Source organism: Sardina pilchardus, chromosome 12 (assembly GCF_963854185.1).
Source record: "Sardina pilchardus chromosome 12, fSarPil1.1, whole genome shotgun sequence".
NCBI lineage: Eukaryota > Metazoa > Chordata > Actinopteri > Clupeiformes > Clupeidae > Sardina > Sardina pilchardus.
Window position 1 is genome coordinate 9,723,102 of NC_085005.1, and position 26,160 is coordinate 9,749,261.

Sequence of the window (26,160 nt, forward strand, 5' to 3'; positions counted from 1 at the left end):
CGAAAACTCTCGAACCCTCCCGCAACGCACCCTGAGGGCCAAAGTCTGGAACTATTCGGGTCGAGCGCCCATAGTATGATCTGACGTGATGAAATAGATTGTAATTTTTGGTTACTGTAATTCTGTTAGCTATGGCTGTTTGACTTACAAATGTGACAACTGACTTTTAGTAAACTAGACAAACCTGTTCCAAAACTTTAGTCAAACGGTGCACTTTACCTCAATGACCATCAGGAGTCCCCAGTGAACACAATATAAAACTTGTTGTGCATTGTTCCAAACACTTATCTGAAAGTGGTAGGAACACAAGTACTGATTTAAAGATGAACTTAAATCACTACGGTTATACAACAGTAGTAAGCGCTGTGGCAATACTACAATTATGCGACACCGGGCTTGTTTCAATGCTATCCGTGTCAAATCAGACAGAATCCAGGGAAATGACTGCTGCACTGTGCTGTCTCAGATTTTGTTCACAGTTTAGAGATTAGACCTGTAAAATATTTTTTGTTGTGTTTAAATCTTGATTTTTTTCCCTCATATGTGATTGTTTTACACTTTCATAAATGTCTCATCATGAAGACCATGTTTGGATATATTTTTACTCCTACTGTAGCTAATAGCTTTACTCCTAACTTGCCCAAATTTTGTAGGATGGAAGACAAATAGCTTGTACTTTAAGTCTTATGAACTCATGTTTTGTACCCACATGTCATCAATCAGTATTAAGTCTGCAAATACAATACTTAATTAATGCTGAGCCAATGTTTGACAAACTTTAAATGGTTCAGTCATACTGAGAAACATGTTTGTCTTCCACCCTACAACGTTTGGGCTGGCTATGAATATTACTTTTCGTGAAATTAACGCCCAAACATTGTTTCTCAGAATTTTTTTTTTTTTTTTTTTTTTTTTTTCAGGCTGTAAAACTGAAGGGATTTCAAGGAAGACAAAGGATTTAAATAGAAATATTTTACAGGCTTTGGTTTTTCATGATGTAGACAAGGTTTGAAGAATTTCTGAGATGGTGCAGCGACAAATCTTATCTGATTGGACACAGAATGACCCTATTGTATTCTGCCCAGAGGTTAAATATCACAGCCAGTTTATATATGTCCACTCTCTGGCAAGTGCTTTGTCATACACGTGTTAACACAGGTTTACACGTGTCCGTCTCAGTTATAGGATCCGACCCCCCAGAATGAATGCAACTATACTGGTGTTGGTCAGTGAAGTTCCCCCTTCACTGTAAAGCGCTTTCGTATGTCCTGTAAAGCGTTTTTCGGTGTCCTCTAAAGTGCTTTCAGTGCTGTATAAACAGAGTGTGTTGTTGTTGTTATATGACCCTTATCAATTCTTAATCTGCTTCCCTCTGGCAAACAACCACTGCCACAACCATTAACTCAAGTCACTGCCAAAGCCCTGCAATTGCCCTATAACTCTGATTGCTGCCACACCTCTTTACATATTATGTACAGCAAGCAGCATGTGGACCCATCATCTTCACCCGGTATACACAAACACTCAGTTCCTAATATTGCATAACATTTGGAAATTTGAGGGTGTTTTGTTTCCGCTTATACCACTGTGGATTTTGACATATTTTAACCTGTGCTCATTCCTCCAGACCAGACATAGCTCAATACCTGTGTTGTTTTGGTGAAAATAGTTTTTGGAGGACGCAATGGAAACCGTCTAGTTTTATGGCGGTGAGCCTTGTCTGCGCAGTTATCATAGGCCTATACCAAACACAATTTCCTGATAACTGTTGATAAGGCCCGAAAGAGGAAGTTCACAAAACCTCACAGGTTATTTATCAAACCATTTTACTTTCCATATCTTTTTTTCTATCCATCTTCTTCTCTTTCTCTGTTTCACTCTTTTTCTGTCTCACACATACATAAATATAAACACAGAGAGAGAGAGAGAGAGAGAGAGACAGAAACAAACAAAGCTAACACATTCAAAATGACAAACACGCTCCAAAATACAAATTGCCGACAGCCTAATTTTCAATTAAAACATGTTGTTTGTCAGTGTGTTCCCAAAAGGAGCCAAAGGGTGCCCTCAAAACAATCTTAAAACAAGTTGTGAAAACATTTTAATTACACTTTTTTTTCCTGAAGGGCTTTGTCAGGATTTTGACAGTGTGCTGATAGACAGTGAAAACAAAAAATGCCGTCGCAATGTCAGGAATACGCTGCACGGGCAGTTCACTTGAATTTACCTGGAAGAACCTCAAGCCACCCTGCAAGTGCAGACTTGCACTACCATTTCAGAACCTACTACACCAAAAGAGGCTCAAAACATCACTTGTTTTGCTCAGATCTCTTGTGCCAGTAAATTCATCTCTGCTCGACATCAAATCACTAGAAAGTGGGAAGAAATATGAGGGTGTACGTGCGGGGTGAAGAGGGTGGGTGACGAACGGTGAAGATCAAAGAGCCGAAACTATATCGCATTACTGTCACTACAGTATGTGCCCTGGTGCTGTTTTGTTTTGAGCCAAGTGGAAAAAGAGAGCCTCTTGTGTTGAATTAACCGACTGTGTCTCTCCATTGCAGACTTAGTTAAATGGAAACTTGTTACTTCTCTATTGGGAAACCCCTCCTGTCATCTGCCACAGTGCACCTGATGACTCAAATGCAGCAGAGAGGAGAAGGGAAACACTGTGCACAGCCTCCAGATGAAACAGGCCTCGCCAGCCTCTAGTGTCAACACCATAACAATGTCATAACATTAAACACAACATAATTTTTTTGCCATTTTTAATATTTACATTTGATTGCTTTTTCACAATCATAACACAATGACAATACAAGACAAAGGCAGAGACAAAGACACAATACAAAACAAAGACAAGGGGAGGGCAGGTAAGCTGCAGTTAAATACACATTAAGTAGGCTATACATTAACACAACATCATGAATTCATTCAATTTCTAGTATGGGGGAGAGTGGAGAGATAGAATGTCTTCATGCACGTCTGTCCCTTTTTTGATGCAGTGTGCTTTCAATTCACATTAGTGTTGCGTAAGGAAACATTTGAGGAACTGAGAAAAGGGTTTGGACATTAAATCACAAGGAAGTACAGATCTGGAACAAACACGATGTACAATGTAAAACACCAGACCTTCAAAAGTTATTCTGCAAAACATGAAATTAATACTATAAAACTCTTTTTTGACCGGCAAATATAGGGCAATTCTGAACTAGTTACTGGTCATGTTTAAAGTGTGCATTCCACGCATTAACAACCTTTGTTTCAAGTTTTTTAAATGTTTTAGAACAATGTAGGCTATACCATATATGTATATGCAAAGGAAGAGATCTGTAATAGGCTACTGTACCTTAATGTCCAAGCAAGCTACACGACACTCATATCTTTGGAATGCATCATTACGGTAAGTTTCAAATTTCTGATTTTGAGCAACCAACACCTGTGTATGGCACCTGCACAAGTGGGTGAGGCCGAGAAAACTTCCTGCTACCACTCACAGTTGTTTGAAATCTTAGCTTTTTGAGCTACAGTAACCTAAGAATCAAGCACCTTATACACAACATGAATCAAGATGATCTATGACTCCACATTGCAGGCCCTTAAAAGTGACTGCACAGGTAGGTCCATTAACTTTTAACATTTTAAACATGTAAACATTAAACTAGCAACTTGTTAGCTGTCAGTGACCTACAATCAAATAAAGGTGAAAATGATTTTAAATCAATATTGACAGGATCATATAGCAGAACAAACGCGGTGATATGTCCTAGCTCCTTTCCTGCTGTTGTTTTAAAAGTTGCATGAATGGTTGTTTGTCAGGACAGGATTGTTCCTGGATACAGACAGGGATTGTCCCTGATCCTGCTTCCTGTAATGGTAGCCTCCATCTGCCGCCTTGGGGCCAGAGCCATTTCCCTGTTCATTACTGGTTGCCCACAAACTGTTTGTTTGACACAGTAACAATGCTATACAATGTAATATGCATACTCTCTCTCTCTCTCTTTCTCTCTCGCTCTCTCCCTCACTCTCTCTCTCACACACACACACACACACACACACACACACACACACACACACACACACACACACACACACACACACACACACACACACATTTGTAATTTGCATAAACTCAGAGGTCATTGTACAGTAGCTACTGGAACTACAGTATATAACAACCATTATGAAGGGAGTGACTACGGTATAATGCACACTGTGTGTGCCCAGTGTTAATCTACAGCCTGACTTGTGTTCTCTGGAAGAGTAATTGGCAAATTGTCTTCTTGACAACATGAATATAACCAGTTGCCCTGCAACTTGTCACTTGTCAAAGAATGGTAATTGCACATATAAATCATGTTTTGACATGATGTTTCACATGCAAGTATAAAAAAACAACAACACAAAAAAAAAAACACAGTAAAGGTAAGGTGATGGTCCTTTGACTAACCACAGAAACCACCAGAATGCACTTGAAATGGAATCTGCACCGAGGGTCCCTGGGGAACCCCTAGCCCCCTACACCCCACCCCACCGCAATCGCAATCAGCCAAGAGCGTCGCAACCCAGAGGCTTTCCATGGTTTGACTCGTCTCGAGCCCTAAACACTTGCACTGTGTCAGGTGCTCCGGCCGCGAAACAAAACGTGGTTATGACGTAGGAGAGGCTAAGGATGGAAAAGCAGCAATCAAATGGGTGGGTGGGTAGATGAGCAACTCCTCCACATTTTAAAGTACAGTCCTCCCAAGCCTCAGTCTAGACCACCTGAGGCAAATTCTCAAGTTGCACGAGGAAGTAGCGTTTCGGTGTAGGGAAAAGACCCTGTTCTTCTGCATAGACCGGCTTCTTTCTTTCCTGTATACTGTATATAGTGAACGTTCTGTCTTTCTCCTTCTTTCTCCCTCCCTTCACTCCCTCGTTCTTTCTTTCTTTCTCTCTAGTGCTTCCTTGCCGGTACAGCTTGAAAGAGAGAGAGAAAAAAAATAAACGCAGCTACTTCCTCGTTTGGGGAGATAACAGTGGAGTGGCGCTGAAGAGAGCTCAGTGTGTGTGTGTGTGTGAACGAGGGACGAGGCTACACCAGCCAGACAAGCCTGCACAGGCAACCACGGGGAGTGCAGCTATATGAACACACAGTGCTGAGCCTTCACTGTGAGTATACTCTATCTACACACACACACACACACACACACACACACACACACACACACACAAATGACCATAGGGTTTGGGGTCTGTTTGGGCTGAAATTAATGGTTGTTGTTGGGGCTTTTTTACCAGTGTTTTATGTAGATCGTTGTGTGAGACGTTTGAGGCACAGGGTTTTTGACGATCAGGGTTTCAGTTCACTCACGAGGACTTGGGTACAACGGCAAAAACTCTTGCAGACACCACTCTCTCTCTCTCCCTCCCTCCCTCTCTCTCTCTCTTTCTCTCTCTCTCTCTCTCACACACACACACACACACATTTAGACTCGTATTCCTCTATAACTTTTAACCAGCAGGATCATTTTTGTGAGGAGCCAATGGAGAGAGTGAATGACAGCTGTCAGACAGACAGACAGAGAGAGAGGTCAAACAGGACAGACAGACACAGAACCACCAGAGGCTTGAGGTGGAGGCGGGGGGGCGGAGGGGTCACTGAATGAGCTGTTAACAAAAGAGCAGAGAGTCGCACCGCAAGAACAGGATGTGGTGAGGCGCAGGGCACAGACCAATCAGTGGCTTGCCCTGACCTGTTCTGAAAGTATCTCTGGAAGACTGGTGGCCGTACTTATTCCAAAACTAGCATTTGATTGTCTGCTGCTGTGTGACGCATAACGTCTACAAATAAAGGGCAGCGCTCCTTCTCAAAAGGGCAGTCAACAGCTGCCATGTTGTTTTATAGGAGGACATGGTAAATAAGTTCCAGAGTGTGAAACTAAATAGGAAAACATTAAGTGACCCCCTCCTTACTCACCAAGGGTGGGGGTTAGACTAGATTAACTGAGCACTTGTCTCTGGGTGTACACCTTGCCCGGGAATAAAGGCTAAAGTCAACCAGCAGGCCCATAATAAGTGGCAGGTTATTTTTATGCAGCGCTAAAAATAGCCACCAGGAAGACTCAGTTAGAAAAACACCCTTGAAGGATGATATTAAAACGGCTTTGTAGTAACTACCTTGCCCAGCCTGGCTGAACTTCGGTCTCTGGAAGTGGTCAAACCAGAATTTTATGAAAGAAGTCCCTGACGTTTCCTCGATTCTGTGATGTAATAGAAAGTGAATGCACGTCTTTCGCAAGTGTTTAAGGGAGTATACCAAATATTAGACATGCTTTTCATTTTAGAGTGACTTGCAGCATTCCATGTCTGACACCCACCCACACGCACTCCACACACATGCAAACAAACTCACCTTGGCTGAGCGAGGGGGCTTTTTTGCTATCTAGGGCGTGACGTAGATAGGTGTGTTTCTGTGTGCAGTCCCCGTGCAGCGGTGCACTGTGCAGATCATATCGGCGCGGTGCACCACAGCCCAAAAAAAAACTCAAAAAAACTCCCCGTCACTTCAGCCATGCGCTTCCTGTGTTTACAGTGACTTTGAGAAGACGTATTGACAACATCCCGCTACCCTTCCTCGTCCTGCTCTACCTCCTCCTCTTCCTCCACCCACACAAGCAGCACCCCCCACCCCTCCGAAAAGCACCCCCGCAACCCTTGCTCCCCCGAGACCACAGACTCACCGGGCCTCCGTCAACTGTTCCAAAACTGACAGCGCGGTCATGGAAACAGTCATGAGTTAGAGGAGGGGGGCGGACAACCCCAGAGGATTCCCCAGCGAGAGAGAGAGTGAGGGGCAGAGAAAGACTGAAAGAGAGAGACACTGAGTGGAGGCAAAAGCTGCTGTCACAGAAGCCACATTCACATCAGAGAAGAGGAGCTGCCAGCCGGTCCACCCATGGACCAGTGACCCTCTCCTACAGGACTGCTATAGAGTGACCACAACTCAGGTACACTGCACACACGTAAACACACACACACACACACACACACATAGTGTGTGAGACTGTAACTGAGACAAAACATCCTGCTCGAGAAGACACAGACACACACACACAGAGACACACAGACACACAAAGCATGCAGACTGCCATGGACAGACAGCAAAGCAAAGTGGAGCGCTTTCTAAAGCTGGGCTACTCCCACGCCGACATCGTGAGGGTGCTGCACAGCCTACGGCAGGATGCCCAAACCAACGACATCCTGGAGGAGCTCATCAAGACATGCCCCAAGAGCAACAGCACCAGCCACGCGTATGGCAACGGCACCACCACCACCAACGGGCACACCAACGGCGCCAACGGGCTGCCCACGGGCACAGGCAAGACCTCCAGAGCTTCCAGCAGCAGCCCCCAGTTAGTAGCCAGAGGGTGCAGCCCACCTCGGACTGTGTCACCAGCACGGAGCCCCACGCCAACGGACCGGAACCATGCCAGCAACTTCAGGCCGGTGGTCATCGACGGAAGCAACGTGGCCATGAGGTGAGTGCTGCTGTTCATAACACAGAGATTGGGTGACTAACTGTTTACACGCGACGAAACGAATGTGTAGGAAACAACACAAACTGTGTGGTCCCTATTTAGACACAGAGATGTGTTAAAAATCAATGCAAGTTGTGTTATTTTCAACACAGATTGTGTAACAAATAATAAAATCAATGTGTTGTCCCTATCTGGACACAAGTTTTGTGGTTTTCAACACATTTGTTTTTAAGAGTGTACATACATTTTGAGTTAAGTTGTGGAGAAGCTACCTAAGCTACAGTCGAAGGGATTTATTTGCCAGCTTTGAAGAAGAATGGGTTTGAAACAAGTCAGTTGAGACTGATGGCTTAAGGCAAGAGAGGAGCTGGTATTAGTTGTAGAGGCTGTGTGACCTCTCCTTAACTTGGTGACCACCTCAGCTACCAAAACTCATCCCCCCTCCCCCCCCTCCTCATTCTTTGCCTATTTGGTGCCGAGGAGAATCAAGAGAACGCTGTGCCCTACATTCTGGGCTGAGAATCTAGGCCAGGGAGGAAACCAAGGGGCTGTAAAGCAGGTGAAAAGTACAATAGTTGGTTGATGTTGTTGATGGGCTGACACTGAAGACAAGAGCACTGGTTAAGTGGCACAATTACAAGGAGAGGTCACTGGAGCTGTAACCACGGTCGGTCAGACCTGTTCCCACACTTCAAAATTAGCAGTGGTGACATAGTAAAGATCCTCATTTGAGTGAAACACAAGATGACAGAATAAAAGAAACTCCTATTTACGGCACACACTAGCAGCCGTGGAACAGAGAGAGAGAGAGAGATGGTACAAATGACTCAAATGACATGCAGAGGCATAGACCAATAAGTCAGCATAGCGCAGATTGAGTAACAAGTTCATTGGGTCCAAGTACTGCTACTCTGCCGGTTGTGAGGGGCAAGAGGTTGCCATACCAACACACAAAGAACCAAAACACAGTGGTGTCCGATAAGAGCAGTTCCTCTTTAAGACAACAAAGTGAAGTGAAAGTCAGAAATATTTTTTTTTGTTTTCTGGGGAAAAGTGTGGCAAGTTCTCAGAGACATGTAGAGACACGTAAAGGCATGCAGACTACAATGGGAAGTACACAATCATGATTTGGGCACAGTTATTTACGTGACATGACATGACATGACACCGCTCTAAGGACATACAGTAAGGAAGGACATGTGATGCCCTAGAAACAAACCCAACTGTCAAACCATGCAAATACATATGCAGCAGCAACAGGCGTAGACATCTCCCTGTCTGCCCCTCAGTCTTTTCCCAGTGTTTTACTGAGTAGGCCTATGTGCTGCCGGGGCATTTGAATGCTGTGTCTATGTTCTGTAAATGTATCTCAACATCCAGCATAACCAGTCACCAAGTGGATCAATGCTAATCATGGGTTCACTCTTGTCATGAGATCATTGCACACAGACCACAGAGAATACACATCGTTGTATGTACTTTAAAGAGCACAGTCATGGGAAAAAACACATCACTTGTAGAGTAGATTAACTATTGCGCAACCTCACAGTAAAGTGACCCGTCATCATGACGTGTTCACCTGTTAAGTGAACATCTCAGTGGCTCTGTGTGTGTATGTGGTGAGTGTCATGTGCCAAAAGGGAAACTCTAAAAAGTCCTATCTGAAATATTAACATCATGTGACTGACCAGACAACCCATGGAGCGCAGGAGGCGTCATAACATTATTACAAAACCTTGTTACAAAAATGAAAATGAGAGCACAATTTAGTCAGAAGAGCACACTACTTAGTACAACGTGAGCATGATTTAACAAGTTGTGCTCACAATTTAGTAGGCCCTAAAATTAACCGTTGTAAAACGTGCGCATGGATTTAGAAAAATGAACACACAATTTAGCACAATGAGCACATGGATATAGGCTACACCAAAATATATTTTACAGTGACCCGTTCAGGGTTCCGTAGAACAACTCTCTCCAAATATTTGTCTTTATCTGCCTCTGAATATTTGCCTCTATATCTCCCCGGGAGCAGCGTTGATATTGTTTGAGAACTCTGTGAGCTTCTCTCTGGGGCCGTCATGTGAGGTTTGACGCCGGAGTTCCATCACAGGTTGTGCTGCATTGCGAGCATACACATGCAAACTGAGAACCACATCCTGTTGGTGTAGGGTGGTCAGGGAAACCCCCACATTTGGGTTACGACAGAGCATAGGCAAATTAAACTCTCACCAGCCAGCTGAGGAGATCATTGAACAATGTGGGTCCGGTTCGCACACTCACACACGCACGACGCACACAATAGCCCACAATTAGACTATATGAAATAATGTCCTGTAGTAGCCTACAAAATTAAGAACATTTGCATAAGAAATAATAGCACGATGCTAATGTTACTTTTGCACTCGACAGAAAACCAAACACCACTTTGAGTGTCAGCAAATAGGCCTACTTTGCCAAAAAAAATCATGTTCTTACATGAAATGTCCTTCTTATAGCCTAGTTCACTTTCAGTGCTTATCCGAAAACCAACAAATCAATATGCAATCAGTAGGCTACAATAGATAATCGTGGCTAAAAAGGATGTTTGCATAGCCTAGTTTGCTCAGAATTACAGCGTTGAAGAAACAGTAATAGCACTGACTCAAACAAACAAGGAACTGAATATTGTCTTGACTGACTGTGGTGTTCCGTGAAATAGCCATATTCTTGGAACAACGATGACAGAGTGAATTGCAATGTCCTTTTTTTTGCAGCCATGGAAACAAACAGGTGTTTTCATGCCGCGGAGTGCAGTTGGCCGTGAAGTGGTTTTGGGATCGAGGCATGCGGGACATTACTGTGTTCGTGCCGCTGTGGAGGAAGGAACAGCCGCGACCTGAGACACCTATTACAAGTATGTTATGCCCACCCTGTCATGTCGTGAAATTAACTATCCACTAGATGGGGATATGGCTGTTGTTTTCAACAAGGCCCATATCATTAGGCTACTGGTTCCAATGCTCAGTCTGTGAAAACCACAATTGATTGATTGGCAGTTTTTTTTGTGAGCAGAATTATTATGAAATCTGTTCTCACTTTTGCAATCCGTGTGTTTGTGACTTTATCAAAGTTACTGTAATCAGGAGTGATTTCTCTCTAACCATGTAGCCTACAGTAATGAATGGTCATACTAATGTGCGCTAAATCATTTCAGATCAACAAATCTTAACTGAGCTGGAAAGGAAAAAGATCCTGGTGTTCACGCCATCACGCTGTGTGAAGGGCAAGCGGATCGTGTGCTATGATGACCGCTACATTGTCAACCTGGCCTACGAATCAGACGGCATCATTGTGTCCAACGATAATTACAGAGATCTGCAGATTGAAAAGCCACAGTGGAAACAGTTCATTGAGGAGCGCCTGCTGATGTACACGTTTGCCAATGACACGTATGTTCTCACTGAATAATTTTTGAAAGACAGCTAGCTACCCATGATTTAATTGGTTGCCCATGATTTAGTGGGCTACATCCATCAAAGCAGTTGTCTTGTGAGGTTGTAACCCACATAATCCAGCCTATAGCCACTTCATCCATCTACTCACAGTGCTGTTTTTTCTAATCACAGTGATTTTTTTTTCACACCTCATTTCAGGTTCATGCCTCCTGAGGATCCGCTTGGAAGGAATGGTCCCACTCTTGACAACTTCTTAAGGAAAAGACCAACAGTTCCTGAGAACAAGCAACAGCCTTGTCCATATGGTGAGCAGCAAACCATTTAGGCTAATCAGATAGGGGCAGATTGATCTCAAGTACGAGGTTCTCCTGAAAACTGCCCAGACAGAGTACAAACAGAAGATATTATGATTCATCATAAATAGTTCACATACATTCTGAACCATTAGGTCATTCTCAACTAGGACTCACATAGGTAACGTGACAAAGTGGCTGACAGTAACTACCTGTTCTTAAAAGGCCATACGAATGCCTTTCCATTGTTCCCAAAGTAAGAAATATCCAACAGAACACTACATTATTAAAACTTGAGGGAAGGACAGTGGGAAGGGGGGAATGCAGAGAATTTAAAGATACTCCAAGCTCACCGCAGAGCTCCTCAGCTGAACGGGGCTCCACTCCAAACAGCTGAGGTGGATTTGCGGCTGGCCATGATCTGTAGCAGGTGAGCGGCGGCGTGATTTTTTTTGGCAGGGCGTCTGTTTGGGTCTCGGCGCTGCCAGAACGCCGGGAACTGGCACAAGGGGCTGCCGCCGCTACAAAAAGGAGCCCCCCTGACTCCTAATCAACCCCCTCCCCCACGCCTGATCAGGCCTGCAGATAATTGAACTTTAAAGCAAACACACGGCTGATTTTACATCTGTCCATCGTCAGGCATAAAGTACCTTCTATGTTAGTGTACTGTATGTTAGTACAGTGTAGGTAGGGGTGGGGGTTGGAGCAGACTGAGTGGAAACAGGAAGAAAATGGGGGGGGGGCAGTGCAGGTTGCGAAAAGAGGACTAATTTGTTTGCCTTGCTAAGTGTGTTTACGGTGCATTAGAATAGGAAGGAAAGGGGAAGGGGGGGTTGCTCAAACAAACGCACCTCCTCACTGTTGACAGCTTCTGAGGAGATACTACGGTACATCTGCTGTGGCTTCTGTGTGTGTGTGTATTATGGATGGGAGCGGAGTGCACGTCTAGCTCCGCTTCCATATGCAATCCTCCTCTCCTCTACCCGCCATCCCCCTCTTCACCCTCTTCTCTCTATTCTGTCCGTTTCCTCCATATGCAATCCTCCTCTCCTCTACACGCCTTCTCCCTCATAACCCTCTTCTCTCTATTCTGTCCGTTTCCTCCAGGGAAGAAATGCACCTATGGGGTGAAGTGCAAGTACTACCACCCAGAGCGCGCCGACCAATCACAGCTGTCGGTGGCGGACGAGCTGAGGGCGAAGAGCAAGTCGGCCATCGAGCACGAACAGGCGCTGCACCAGCCCTACGTCAACGCCACCTCGACCCTCCACCCTTACGCGTCGTCCCTCGGCGACGCGGGGCTGGCCGGCTACTCCCACAACGGCTACTTTCCCGGCGCGGTGCCTTGCATGGGTCAGGAGGACCGACACTCCCCGGTGCTGCGGTCCAACAGCCCCCGAGGTGGCGGAAGCCCCGCCCACATGCGCAGCTCGATACCCCCCTACGGCCTCAGCGCCGACAGTGACCACGGCTTCTGCTCTCTGGAGAAGTCCATGCCGAGGCTGTCCATCCAGGAGCTGCCGCAACATCATCACCATCACCACAACCACAACCACCACCAGCAGCAGCAGCAGCAGCAGCAGTCCGACGGCCAGCACCCGTGGTCTCAGGGCTTCAGCAGCGGAGACTTCTACTCCTCCAGCGGTATGAGGATGACCCCCGAGCACCACGATCCTTATCACCACAGCAGCGGTCAGGGCGTCCGCGCGCACGAGTGTTGCCACGGCTCCGTGATGGCGCCGCCGCCTCAAGCGCACCAGTGCTGCTACGCTCCCGCGATGCCTCAGTCTCACGGGACGAGCGCGGCCCACGGTCACCTGGAAGCGCCGTTCGGTTATGGTCAGTGTTCGTATCAAGGGCATCCGCACGGCCTCTACAGCACACGGCCCCACAGCCACGGGGCTCTGCAAGTGCACACGGAGGAACCACAACACAAGAAGCTCTACAGCTCACTGCCTTCGTCTGACCCCACTCGAGTTCGAGAGGCGGTAGCGGCGAGCGGAGACGCCAACTGTGAAAGAAGGAACGCGATCAGGTCACAACTGACCACTATGTACCCGCTGAGCTTAGTTGACCACGTCATGAGCCTCTACCCACAAACCCAGGACACGGTCAAACTAATCGAATTGATCCGCAGATACAAAACCAGCTTCTAACATTTTTTTTTCAAACTTCTTTCCCTCTTTCACATATAGACTCTCAGACTCTCAGGTTTATCTACGTGCTGTTTACAATTTCCAAACTGCCCTTAAAGTGCTCTTACGGACTACTGACCTTTGAACTCACTCTTGTTTCCAATTACAATTTTTTTTAAAACGTGTTTTTTTTTTTCTCTATGTAGACCGTCTGCACGGAATGTGTTTTCATTGTGAATGTGCCATGCACTACTCTATGTGAAAAATGAAACTCTTGATCCAAGCTAGCTCCTAATGGAAGGCTGGGTGAAGAAGATCCTGTCTTGCTTCAGGAAAAGGAGCAGCTAGGGCAGTAAACCCTGTCATGTATATAAAAGCATTAACAAACTGCCATGTCAAAGCAACAAAGTTGTTGTTTTTAGTTCTGTAGCCCCGATGTGGGGAATGAGCCCAAATATAAAATTATTGTTGTGGAATATGAAATTCACTGACAATAAACACGTAGGTGTTGAGATATACCTCTAATACTTGTGCGTCACTTGCTTTCTTTTCAACATTTGAATGCGGACATTTGAATGTTCTCAGTTCCTCATTATGCCAAAAGCTTTTTCCTTGATGATAACTCATGTCAAGAAAGAATTTTCCAAGTCATAAGGAAAATGCTACACATTTCTCATCAATGATTCTCATAGTATTAACAGTATTGTTGTTTTGCCGGTAGAACCTGAAACCTCAAGGATTTATTTTAAAATGTACTGTATGCTCAACTCCTCTGCCACCTAGTGGATAGCTCTTCAAAAGACTGCACTCTATTTCAGGTTGTCCATATTGCTTTCATCGCTGTTAACAAACATCAAAGCAAAATCATAAATTAGGTGGGAAATAATCCAGAATTTCAGAATAGATTTTTTTTATTTTTACAAATAACTTATCTGTTACAAAGACAGTTTTCCCAGCTAAAATCAAAAACAACTTTAGATATCCAAATTAGTCTCTCTGTTTTGCTTTTAATTAATAAAACACGTATGAACAGACTCGTCTCAATGGGCTATGGCTGAAGCAGATACTGGATTTCCTTTTTAATTCTAAAACAGGTCAAAGTATCACATAAGTGCTTCAGAGACATTGTGTTTAACCCTCTACCCTTTCACCAATTCCATCCATGTAATGCATGTAATCCTCTGGTGTTTTTTGCTTTAAAAAAAAAAAAAAAAAAAAAAGACACGTTTGAATGGTGACTGCTTAGATTACTCAGACACAAAGCACTCGAATCCAGCAGGGTGAGGCAGCAAATTGCAACACGTGAGATTTTTTTTTTCTTTCACAAATCTGAGGAAAAAAAAAAAAACTTCAAATATTAAGGTAAAAATCAATAAAACAGTAAACACTGAATTCTCAAATCAATAGTTAGGACCAACATACTTTGGGGGGAGGGGAAAATAATCACTTGTGGCACTGTCTGTTTTGGCTTGTGTAGTCTTAGCCGAGGTCAAGTCCTTCAGGCTTCAGGCACATGTAGGTGATCACAGGTGCGAGGCACTTGATGAACGACAGGGCTGCCTATTGCGCAGCCGCATCCTGGAGCTTTGGTTGACTGTAATTGATTGATTTCATAGTTTACTTCTAAACCCAATCCAACCAACACCGTGACACTGTTTCATTTGTGAAAGCCCTTGTTGCTTAACACTCATCTCTTTAGATCAAGCTGCGCACATACACCCAGGTAACATCAACCCAACCCCCACCCTCCCAAAAAAAAAAAAAAAAAAAAAATAGTCCAAGCCCTCAAACTTTACTCTGGAGAATATATAGTTTCTTTTTCTATAAAATGTTTATGGGTGCATCGGTAAAAATGCACCCTTCTCTTGGCACAGAGGTGTAAAAATCCCCAAATATTAAACCTACATTCCAGTTGTCAGATAAGATGGTTAGTCAATCCTTTTTTTTTTTGTGGGCTTGTTTTCTTGTCCTTGTTAACAGTCCAAAGTTCTCTTGCATCTTCAGAGACGAGGAAAAAAAAACAAAAAGAAAAACAAATAACTCCATCTTCCGACTTCCGCTGCATGCGCAGATCGTACGTAGGACCGTCAGCAGCTTTGTATGCCAGTAAGGAGAGGCGAGCGGCCCAGAGCTTCATGAACACATCCTTGGAAAAAAAACAAAAACAAAAACAAAAACAAATCCGCTTCCCATAGGCATTGCTTCCCTCCTCACAGAAATCAAGTTCAAAAGCTTACAAAAATGGGGAAACCGTGCTTATTCATGTTCAAGAAGAAAGGGGGGAGAGGGAGGGGGGGAAAGAGAGGAAAAGTTATTCTATAGTAAGTCTATAGAGCTATACTTACAAGAAATATAAGAGATTCATAGTGTGAGAAGGAGGCATCTTTTTTCGTTGTTTAAAAGCACATTCTAAAACTATGTACAGTTATAAGTTCAGGGAAATAGTTTTCTCCTCCATTGACTGTACATGTAAAGCATGCAGTTTAGTTTTTTCTCTTTTTTGGTTGTTTTTTTTTCCGCTACAATTTGCAGAGGCGCCGGTTTTGGTGAGGAGTAATCTCAAAGAAAAAGGAGAATAACACGAGAATCGTATGCTTCCTTTTTTCACCCCCCCATCAGTGGCAGAAACTCCGCCAGAATCTTCTCATCAGCCCCTGGACACAGTGGCCCTGATGTGGCCGTCAGTCTGGCCCAGAAGGGGCCTGTGTGTGTCATTTCCCCATCATGGCAGTTTCCGCTGCGTGGCACACACACACGGACAGACACACTCGAGTCCAAATCCCGATTCCTCTCCCTGCCGTTAAGGAGAAGAGCCCCAAAATCACTGGCATCCACACAGTCTTCCCTGTGTGAGCGTACGGGCAGTGTTTATGTGTATGCATGTTTATGTTTGTGTGTGCGTGTGTGTGTGTGAGAGAGTGAGTGAGTGAGTGAGTGAGTGTGTGTGTTGTGTGTGTGTGTGTGTGTGTGTGTGTTTTCACTCCGAGGCACAGTACTCTGATAATACTGAAGAAAGGAGGACCGAGGCTCTCCCTTTGACAGAGGAATGTCCCTCGGAGCTGGGTGGGGCAGTGGTGTGTGTGTGTGTGTGGCACACACGTACGTACTGTACACACACACTCCAAGAAGAGGTACCGCCGGCGCTGCTGGCTTCCGTTTGTGTTTTTTCTTTTTTTTTTCATTGTTTTGCTTCTTTTGTTTGTTGGTTTGTTTAAGAGACACAACTCTATCCAGTCAGGCCTTCAATGATTAAGCATTCGACAAACCTCGGAGAAAACAAAAAAAAGGGGGGAAAGAAACAGGACACCAACGAACAACAACAACAACAAAAAAAAAACTGGTAACCCTGTCCGTGTTTTCTCAAAACGACTAGAAGAATGAAGGAAGTGAAGTCGTCCATTCTCCCACTGTGACGGAGTGTGTGTGTGTGTGTGTGTGTGTTTGTTGCTTTTTTTTCCGGGTTTTAGAGTGCGGTCGGTGCGGGGGGGGCCCTGGCGTCGCTGTGGCGTCCGGTGTGGCTCAGAAGTGTCGCGGGAACTCGCACTGTTCACAGCGAAGGAGGGCGGGGTGGTTGAGGAAGGTGCAGGCCGTGCAGCTCCACTGGGTGCCCTCGTCCTCCTCCGAGTCGGCTACCGCCTTCACGCTCTTACTGGGGGTGTCTGGGAGAGAGAGAACCACGGAGCGGTGACAGGGAGAGGAGGAGAGGACGGGATGCAGGGATGGAGGGATACGGAGAGGAGAGAGGGAAAGAGGGAAGGGTGATGGGGAGAGGGAGAGAGGACGGGATGCAGAGATACAGAGAGAGAAGAAGGAAAGAGGGAAGGGTGGTGGGGAGAGGGAGAGAGGGGGGGGGGCAGAGAGAAGGATAGGCAGAGACAAAGACAGAAAGACAGAGACAAAGATGGTGTGCAGGGAGTGAGGGAGCCAGAGATGAAGAGAAAGATGCCAGGGTAAGGGTAAAAGGAAAGGGTGATGACAGTCATGGGAAGACAGGAGAGGCAGAGAAAGAGAGGGAGTGGGACAGAAAAGGGTGTGTTATTTACAGTACAGAGAATTAATTCAGCAGACAGATTTACACACGCTCACATAAATTGGCATGTTCAAACACACCGCATCTCCCCCTGCCAGATGTGCAGCTATCCCGCCAACCAGCCTCTCAGGCCTTCCATCAAATTAGCTATCAGAGCCATAGTTTCCCCACCATAAGTTTATAATCCCCTCTCCAAAAATGAAAACAACTCTGAGTGCTCCTGAAACTCGGAGTGATAGAGCTTTCTAGATAAAGCGTTGCCAAGACGATGCCTCAGAATACAGGGAGCATGTGGGTCACTACTCTCACAAACAGGTATAGGCAGCAACTAATGGCCTAAAAAGGACATGGGAGTAAATCTGAGATGGCATGTCGGCAGCCATCCATTGAATTATGTGTTGTCAGTGTGACACACACATACATACAAGTTAGGAAAAAAATGACTCATACCCCTGGCAACTATTGCTTTAATGTTGTTTTTTCTCTTGACCAATATGTTTATTCTGACTGAAAATGGCATTGCCACATACCCAAAGGCTGTAAGACAATGGTTCTTATAATACCTAGCAAGCCTCTCCATGTCTCCATGATTGTAGACCGCACCTTTATAGCCGCAATCCAGGTTTTGAGACAGGAACCATTCTTTCCCCTCACTCTAGTCTTGTGTTCACTTTCACTTCAAAATGCATTCTAGGGTATTTTTGGAAAAGCATCCAAGTCAAACTTTAACGTCGGAAGCGCCACTTTTAAACTTGTCGAATTGTCGTTTTCAGGTCAAATTGCATTTTGAATGCGAATAGCAGGGGCATTACTATTTTGATGCATGATTGCGTCAAAATCACTATTTTTAAAACACCAAGAAGGCTCAACAAAACATAAAGCTTTGATCATCATCTCTACACATGAACTCCAACATTGTTTGTGTGAGTTTACTAAAAGAAAGGTTTTGACCAAAAGTTGTCCAAAACCTTTTAAGTAAACTATATTGGCATGTGGCAGAGTCATTGTCGGTCAGAACAAACAAGTTGGTCAAGAGAAAATCAACATTAAATCAATATTTGCCAGGGGTATGAATCATTTTCTTCTTAACTGTAACTTGTCCCAACTTCTTTGCACTACATACAGTATACAGCAAGCATATTCAATTAACCTGTAATTGAATAGAATGAGGGGCTGTAGTTTGAGGCCAAAACAGTGGCAGCATATCGGTTGCACAAAAAAAGGTCCCAGACAGTACTTGGGAAAAACTGGGTCAAAGCTGGGAGTTAATTAGTGAAAAAGTTTGGTTGATATCAGTCAACCAGTAGCATTATGGAGCAATCCAGTCACACTGAACGTGCCCAATAAGATTACAGTGTAAGATCTAGCTGTGGGTTCTGGTCTGGACAGTGTTTGTCTGGAGCTCTTTTCCAACGGAACTTTGGAAAGTCTGCTTTTCAAAGCAATGAAATTCATTGACAGATAATTGCAGCTTGCCAGACATGTTTAAAAAAAATCTCCGGTCACATCCCTTCAATCTGATGGTATGTGATTTTAAGCTTGGAAAAAGTGTTATGATTCCATGACAAGCCAATGTCATTTTTGTCAAGATCAATATACTGTAGCCCCTCACATACATTCTAGAGAATTTATTTAGGCCTATAATGAAAAATTTCCAAACAGGCAAAATAATGTGTAACATGATATCAACTGTAATCATTTAAATTCATCGAACAGAACACATTTGCAACTTTTGATACAAAGATGGATAGCTTATATCATTGCTGACTTTTTGGCACTTGTTATAGAGACTAGAAAGGTCATCTCTGTGTTTTTTTGCTATTTAATTTAGAATCTTTCATTTGTTGAACACGAAGCTACTGGTGACTGCGTACAATGACGACAGGATTATCCTAGAGACAGGGAAAGAACCAGATGCATAAAATGCCAGAGCAGCAATGACCAACAACTAGCCTATATGGACGGGGAATTCATACAATATGGGAGGTTGCAAGCTATGTTAGAGATGCCGAATTTGAGCCCCTAAATGTAATCTCTTTCTACATTCCGTTGCAGCCAAGAAAATATATTTTCGTGGAATATGCACTTGTGTGGTACGCCATTTTTTCCTCTTGTAAAGAAGCACACCAGGCGAGACAACAGTGAACACCAGCTGACTAAAACGCATATCAAATATGTACATTTTGCTTTAAATTAACATATACATACATATACATATACATAATATACTGTATATATAGCCTACATCATGTACCCAATACCATTTTGAATATAATAATGATAATAATAACACATGATGGTAGAATTCCTCTGAAAAGGTTTGTGTTGATGGACAGACATGACCCAGCAGAATAAATGAAATGAAATAAAAGGTGGCAGAGGAGGTCCAGACGACCAAATCTAGCAGAGAGACTACAACAGAGAGCCAGACAGACAACAGAGAGACAGATGAACCAACCCAGAGGGACAGGAGGAGGGAGAGCAGCAGAGGCGTCCATCTTTAACTTGGAGGAGACGTTTATTTTCCGTCCTCTCCTGTCCAGTGAGCCAGGGTACTCTGGCCCTGAGGGGGTCCCAGAGAAGAAGCGATAGCATGAATGGCAGAGGAGAGGAGAGGAGAGGAGAGGAGAGAAGAGAAGGATGGACAGAATAAAGGAATTATAAAGTTCACGCATCTATATACAGCTAGACTACAGGACGTGCATTTACAAGTCCTACATTTCTCCTGCTAATTCAAACAACGGGCCGTGGGGACCATAGTGGCTAACAGGGGGGCTACACCAGATGCATAACTGAAGCGTTCCGTTCGCGTCGCGTATGTTGCAGCCAGTCGTAGCAGTTAATAATCACTGTAGTCAATGGAAGCAGCTACACCAGACGCAACAGTGGCGCGTACATTCAAAAAAAATAGACCCATCTTCTAAAATGGATTTTACGCGTCGCGAAGGGAACGCTTCAGTTACGCATCTGGTGTAGCACCTCTGTAAGGAGCTGGGCTAGCATGCAGTAGCCTGAAAAGCTGTGGGTTCAATTTGCAGACTTCCACCGCTGTGGAAGGCACTTAACCCCGGGCTGCTCTGGGGAGATTGGCCCCTGTAATACAATTGACACAAAATGTAAATGAATACATGCAAATGTATACAATGAAGGAGAAGATGGGAGGGAGGATAGGGGGGGGAGATGGTAGGAGAGGGAAGGAGTAGCAGTGAGTGGGTCAGACCGTCCATGAGGGAACACACTTCCCTTTTCTAGAACTTACCAACGGATAAAGTACCTTTGGGTTTTGGAGGGACCGGACCGAAGCTTTCAAGGCTGTCATAGAAGTTCTGAATTGCACTGGGGTTGAAGTGTGGTCCTGCAAAGGAGATGACAAAAAGAGACTAGATCACACAGAGCTCCTTCTGGCGATTTACTCATACACACACATCTGTAAAACATTCACTTGACGCAGAGCTTACCATATAAAGACACCGCTTACACACACACACACATGCCAAGGCTGGCACAGTCATGAAGGAACACATTCGGCTTTTTTTTTTGTCGTACACAGCAAATATATTCATGTATTGACAGACCTGACCCTGTCAAGCACTGACTGTCACCTGTGACACATTAAGGATTCACAGTTTTTTACACCGTCTCAAAAAAAAAACAGTTCAGCCAAGTCACCACTGACACATACTCAGCTCAGCTAATTCTTATAGACGCAGCAAATCTCCACACATACACACACACACACACACACACACACGCGCGCGCATCACGAGTCAAGTGTACTGTAAATGTAGGACAGGACGGGGCAGGTGGTGACTTCACAGGATGTGCACGAGTCATCTCGTGGCCACTATGGGGGAAGAGAACGCACGGGGCGTGCAGAGAGATGACTGTTGGTCTACCGCTAAAACAGCGCTTCGCTTGTCTGTGCAGCGCAGTCCACTTCCTCTGTGCTGGGCCTGCTCACACGTTCGAGACGCTGGTCACACGCTCAGAGGCACCTCGGGCCCAATAAATCCCTTCGCCAACCTACCAGCGACAGGATGCAATTCAGGAAACTGCTGGTAGTTAACAGCACAATAGCAGTGGTCGCACAGAGCGCGTGCCACGGCACTAGAGCCAAGTTCTGCACCTCTGTTGTCCTACACTCGAGGTGTGTGTGTGTGTGTGTGTGTGTGTGGGGGGGGGGGGAGTAGTTCCTCTTTTGGTCTTTAAATTCTAAATCGTGTTTAGAAGGACAGCGCTGTTGATGGAAATATAGCTTGGGCCTGTCTCAGCTTCATCAGCAAAATGACTTATTATGGGGGCGTATACATGGAATGTAAAACATGATACAGCTGATGAGCCTGCTCTCCAGGTTTCTATAATTCACCATCCAGACCACAGTTTCATAGAAACCCCAGGGCTACATAGTGGAACCCTCTACAGGAGGAAATGATTAGCATAAATGCTAATATAAGCAGCACCTTTTATCTCCACATCATGGCCCCCAAGCGCATTATTGCGCGTGACATCGCGTGCCACTTTTGTCATCTAACGCTATCTCCAGTTCACATGTACAAAGCACAACCTCAGACCATTGGCGTCATTTGAACCCAGGCAACCAGGAACAGGTAGTTAAATTGTTTGCCAACAGTTCTGGGACTATGCCAACAGGAAGCACTAGACACTAGACACGATCAGAGCCATTGAAATGGTCACGATACTAGTGGGTCGTCCATATCCGAAGCAGTACAGGATTGGACTATAAAGCAAGAGGGACAAAACAGAAGATCAGAACTCCTGCGATACAGTCAGTTATGTCCTGCAGTACAACCAAAGATCCTTTCATTAATGCAGCGAGGGCTTACTCTGGTCTGCATAAAGGGGGATTCCCTCCCAACCCCCTTGCAATAATAGAACGCAGAAGTTGTCAAACGTTTGCGCCTCTCGCTCCGCTTTAACCCTCTCTGGTAGAACCTTGTGCTTAACAATAAAGGCTTCCAATCAAGTTACAGAACACTAAAATTCACTGATTCACAGTTAGTTCCACAAGCATCATTACTCTGTATATACAATACAATACAAAATAAGCTCAATTAGGCCATGGCATGAATAATCAGAGTGACCTCATCCAGGGTTCAAGTCAAAGTCCCTGACCTTCCATGTCTGGAATAGACTTTCTCAAAATTCCATGATATTCCAGAAATTCCCCTGACCCCAGGGAAAATCCTGATCCTTCTTTAACATGCTGCTAGGTAAAGGCACGCAAACATGCACCACCTATCTATCTCACAGGCACGTCTGGATGTGGCCAGAGGGGAGTGAGTGAGAGAGTGCTCACCTCGTGTTTGAAGGAGATCGATCTCTTTGGTTAGGCAGTCAATGTCGATCTGCAGTATCCTGTTCTTGCACCGCAACTGCTGCATTTCCTCAATCTGGAGGAGAGGAGCAGACAACAACACAAGGGGTCAGAGGTCACATATGGCCACAGAGAGGGAGAGAGAGAGAGAGAGAGGACAGAGAGAGAGGGACAGAGAGAGAGGAGAGAGAGAGGGACAGAGAGAGAGAGAGAGAGAAAGAGAGGAGAGAGAGAGGGACAGAGAGAGAGAGAGAGGAGAGAGAGAAGTTAAAGAGAGGAGAGAGACAGAGAGAGTGCTACAGGGCCACATCTGAGAAAGAAATGCTGAGAGAACAAAAAGACAGGAAGAGAAAGAGCAAGAGAAGTGAAAGATGAATGTGCCTGCTTCTGAATCCTCTGAGTGAAACGGGGGGGAATCAACTATCAAGCACATGTGATGAATGATGTGTTAATGAACACGGCAGCGGAACACCTTCTAGAATCTAGACGCATTCCGTGGGTGCATGGAGTCAGTTCGAGACTGACCAGCGGTGCAGCACCCTGTTAGTCTAACCGGTCAGTTTTAATGGACTCTGAGGGTGTGAGTTGCCCTGAGCCTAAGCAAACTCCAACTCCTCTGCTCCTGGATTTATGTCCCTCCAAACAGCGGTCTCAGTTACTAACTGACAAGAATAATACTAGAACGTGCTGCTGGATGGGAACGCGATTTTCCGACACGGTTTTCAATCAATAATTTAAGAAACAAGGCGCTGACGCCTCAGAAGCAACAAGAAGATTGTTGCTGTATCCGTCCTAAGCCTGCTTTTGGCAGCCATGATGTTTCATTGCTCATCCATAACAAACTGACTCGCAATACATCAGCCAAACTGTTACACACCCTATCTTCTGTTTAGCCGTCTTCTCTCGTGTTTGCTCCCTCTCTCCCTTCCTCCCTCCCTCCCTCCCTCCCTCTCTCCTTCCCGCTCTGTCTTCCCAGCTCAAAGGGAGACCTCACCGCTCGCCCTCAAACTGCTCCTTTTCCTCCCCCTGACAAAACAAGACGGGCGGGCGGCTAAAAACAGCTGATCCAACAGAAATCTAGAGCACTCCCACAATTTCAGGGAGAAAGGGAGGAGGAGGAGGAGGCGGGGAGTGGGGGGTGGGGGGTGGGGGGGGGGGATAATATTTCAACAAACTCACAGCTGCGAGCGGCAATGCAAACAAGGCAGGGGGAGCTGGGAGGAGGGGGGAAAGCGCGGCCGAAGAAGAAGGAAGGGGCTCTGTTTTCTCATAACACGACTCTCAGAAGAACCAGGGCTTCCTTTGGAAAATAAATAAGACCAGCCCCGTTCTCCAGGCGGCGTGCGCACAGAGACAGCGAGGCCCGAAGATGGACGCTTACCAACCTCACAAGTAACCCTGGGCTTCACTAATGCATCTGGATACCACATATCTGTGTTATCACACACACACACACACACACACACACAGTCACACACACACTCACACACACACACACACACACACACACACACACACACACACACACACTGTCTAACATAGGCTGATGCAAATACAAACCTATACAACAACCTATGGAAAACACAGTGAATATACTGAAATGTTGGAGTGGGGGCAACTGAGGCATCTCACAGAACATGGTCTATTTTTCACCAATCCTGAACCTGATGGATTGTGGCGCTTCAAACAGTGGACTAGATTCCAAAAGAACCAAAATAGCAAATGTCAGCGATGTTTTTGTCTAGTTGTGGGCAGATTTCTAAACGAGATACAGAGAGCATTGTGGTCATCAGATCTGGAGTCTCTCAATACCAAATTCATAGCTCCTCCCAGAGGAGGGCCCTCACCACATCTGGCCAGCGAGAGGGTCACATGGTGCACATGTCACAACACTCTGACATCTGTCCCCATATTCCATGAGACTCCCAATGATTATTACTCTAATGGACTAGACTTGCAATGAACACACAGCCATCAATGCAAAATGACACAACTGTGAAAATACATCTATATCAAAACACATTGTCAATATCTAGGATGTGCAGATGCTGAACGCACTGTCCATCTATCTAGATATTATACGTCTATTATTACACGGCTCTTCAGAGTGCTGCAGGAAGTTATATTCACATGAATGGGCCTTCCCAATGTTCGGAGGTCTGTTAAATCCATATAATTACGGCTGCAAAGTATAATGACCGCTGTCAATGGCAACGGGTTTTGTGCGTTTGATTCATATCATATCATTCTGCAAGATGTCAGTTCGCTTATTGAGATGGAATTTCATTGAAAGTGAAAGTAAGCTAGTAAAAAGTTGCCATGAACACCTGAAACTGTCAAGGTCTATCTGTGTGGCAAACTATTGCTTTCGTCAACACTGATTTGGGTCATATCAGCTCATTATGGAAGGGACCGGCATCGGGGTTCTGTTCACCCTGTCCGGACTTGTTTTCCGATAATTACCGGCGGACAATACATTATCCCTTGCATAATGTGTTGATATGACCCAAATCAATTCTTCTAATCTGCATAATGTTCTTTGGATTATAATAATGATATTTTAATCTCGTCCAAACTCAAATGCCATGAACCAAGCTGCTCCAGGGACACTGCCCCTTGTTATACAGTATAATTGACATAAGTCGTTCTGGATAAAGGCATCTGCTAAAGGAATAAATGCAAATGTAAACGTAACTCACCGAGGGAATTTGAGAGACAGAATTGGATCTCTGGAGTCTTCTCTTGGTCAGGTCATTCTCCATCTCGTTGACTTCGTCTTTTAGTTTCTCTAGCTTCTTCTTCTTCAGCTCCAGCTCGCGCCACAGCCGCTCCATGCGGGCCTTCTGGTGGACTAGCAGGGCTAGAGGAGAGCGGAGCAGAGCAGAGGGGGGTTATGGGATTTAGGAGGACTGTGCGTTTAAGGCTTTGAGTAAGACTCAAAGAGTTTGACTAGGACTTAAGTTGAGCTTGCTGAAAAGACTTGATGTTTGGTTTGGGAGGCTCACAAAATGGCAGGTGTGATTTGAAAGGAACTGTAAGACAAATGGTGTTGGCTGCGATTTCACTGTTCCATACAAGCAGCTTCGAAGAAAAAAAAAGGCTGCATGACTAGGAATTGAGAATGATCATACGCTCCTTAAACAAATATCAAAAGTGTCAGAAATCACTTTCAATTATTCTATAACTGTTTAGATGTAATGTACTGTATGCCTGTGTTTGTTACACATTTACTTATCCAGTATTCACACACAAACACAAACACACACGCACACACACACACAGACACACACACACAGACACACACACAAGCACACACACACAGGCACGCACAAAGACACACACACAGACGCCAGAGTTGGGGACCCCATCCCATTCCTCAGCACTGTCCAGCGCATGTGAAAACCCCTCTC

The 26,160-nt window shown here is 45.0% G+C and overlaps 2 protein-coding genes across 4 annotated transcripts in view; one reads left to right on the forward strand and one right to left on the reverse strand.

The window, feature by feature from the left end:
• The first annotated feature begins 4,828 nt into the window (after nt 1-4,828).
• Nucleotides 4,829-13,910, forward strand: LOC134098164 (endoribonuclease ZC3H12A-like). Its single transcript, XM_062551138.1, has 6 exons — nt 4,829-5,151; nt 6,575-7,520; nt 10,277-10,416; nt 10,717-10,951; nt 11,156-11,262; nt 12,358-13,910. The coding sequence occupies exons 2-6, from the start codon at nt 7,120-7,122 to the stop codon at nt 13,404-13,406; spliced, it is 1,932 nt and encodes a 643-aa protein (XP_062407122.1). The 5' UTR covers nt 4,829-5,151; nt 6,575-7,119; the 3' UTR covers nt 13,407-13,910.
• A 368-nt stretch (nt 13,911-14,278) lies between these two features.
• The window catches only part of tab2 (TGF-beta activated kinase 1 (MAP3K7) binding protein 2), a 52,296-nt gene continuing 40,414 nt past the window's right edge, over nt 14,279-26,160 (reverse strand). Inside the window, exons 4-8 of one of the 3 annotated variants that reach the window (XM_062550480.1) lie at nt 25,450-25,610; nt 22,733-22,826; nt 20,690-20,770; nt 19,874-19,978; nt 14,279-17,044 (exon numbers count right to left, since the gene is read on the reverse strand). In XM_062550480.1, the coding sequence (XP_062406464.1) occupies nt 16,905-17,044; nt 19,874-19,978; nt 20,690-20,770; nt 22,733-22,826; nt 25,450-25,610 (581 nt within the window). In that variant the 3' untranslated portion in view covers nt 14,279-16,904. Of the gene's footprint in view, nt 17,045-19,873; nt 19,979-20,674; nt 20,771-22,732; nt 22,827-25,449; nt 25,611-26,160 lie in introns of all 3 variants that reach the window. The other 2 variants (XM_062550482.1, XM_062550481.1) reach the window with 2 other exon arrangements.

Excerpts from the sequence above, each read along its gene's own strand:
- LOC134098164 (XM_062551138.1), top strand. The coding sequence starts at position 7,120 with ATGCAGACTGCCATGGACAGACAGCAAAGCAAAGTGGAGCGCTTTCTA. Across the intron at positions 7,521-10,276 it reads GGAAGCAACGTGGCCATGAG|CCATGGAAACAAACAGGTGT; the intron begins GTGAGTGCTGCT and ends TTTTTTTTGCAG. Across the intron at positions 11,263-12,357 it reads GCAACAGCCTTGTCCATATG|GGAAGAAATGCACCTATGGG; the intron begins GTGAGCAGCAAA and ends CGTTTCCTCCAG.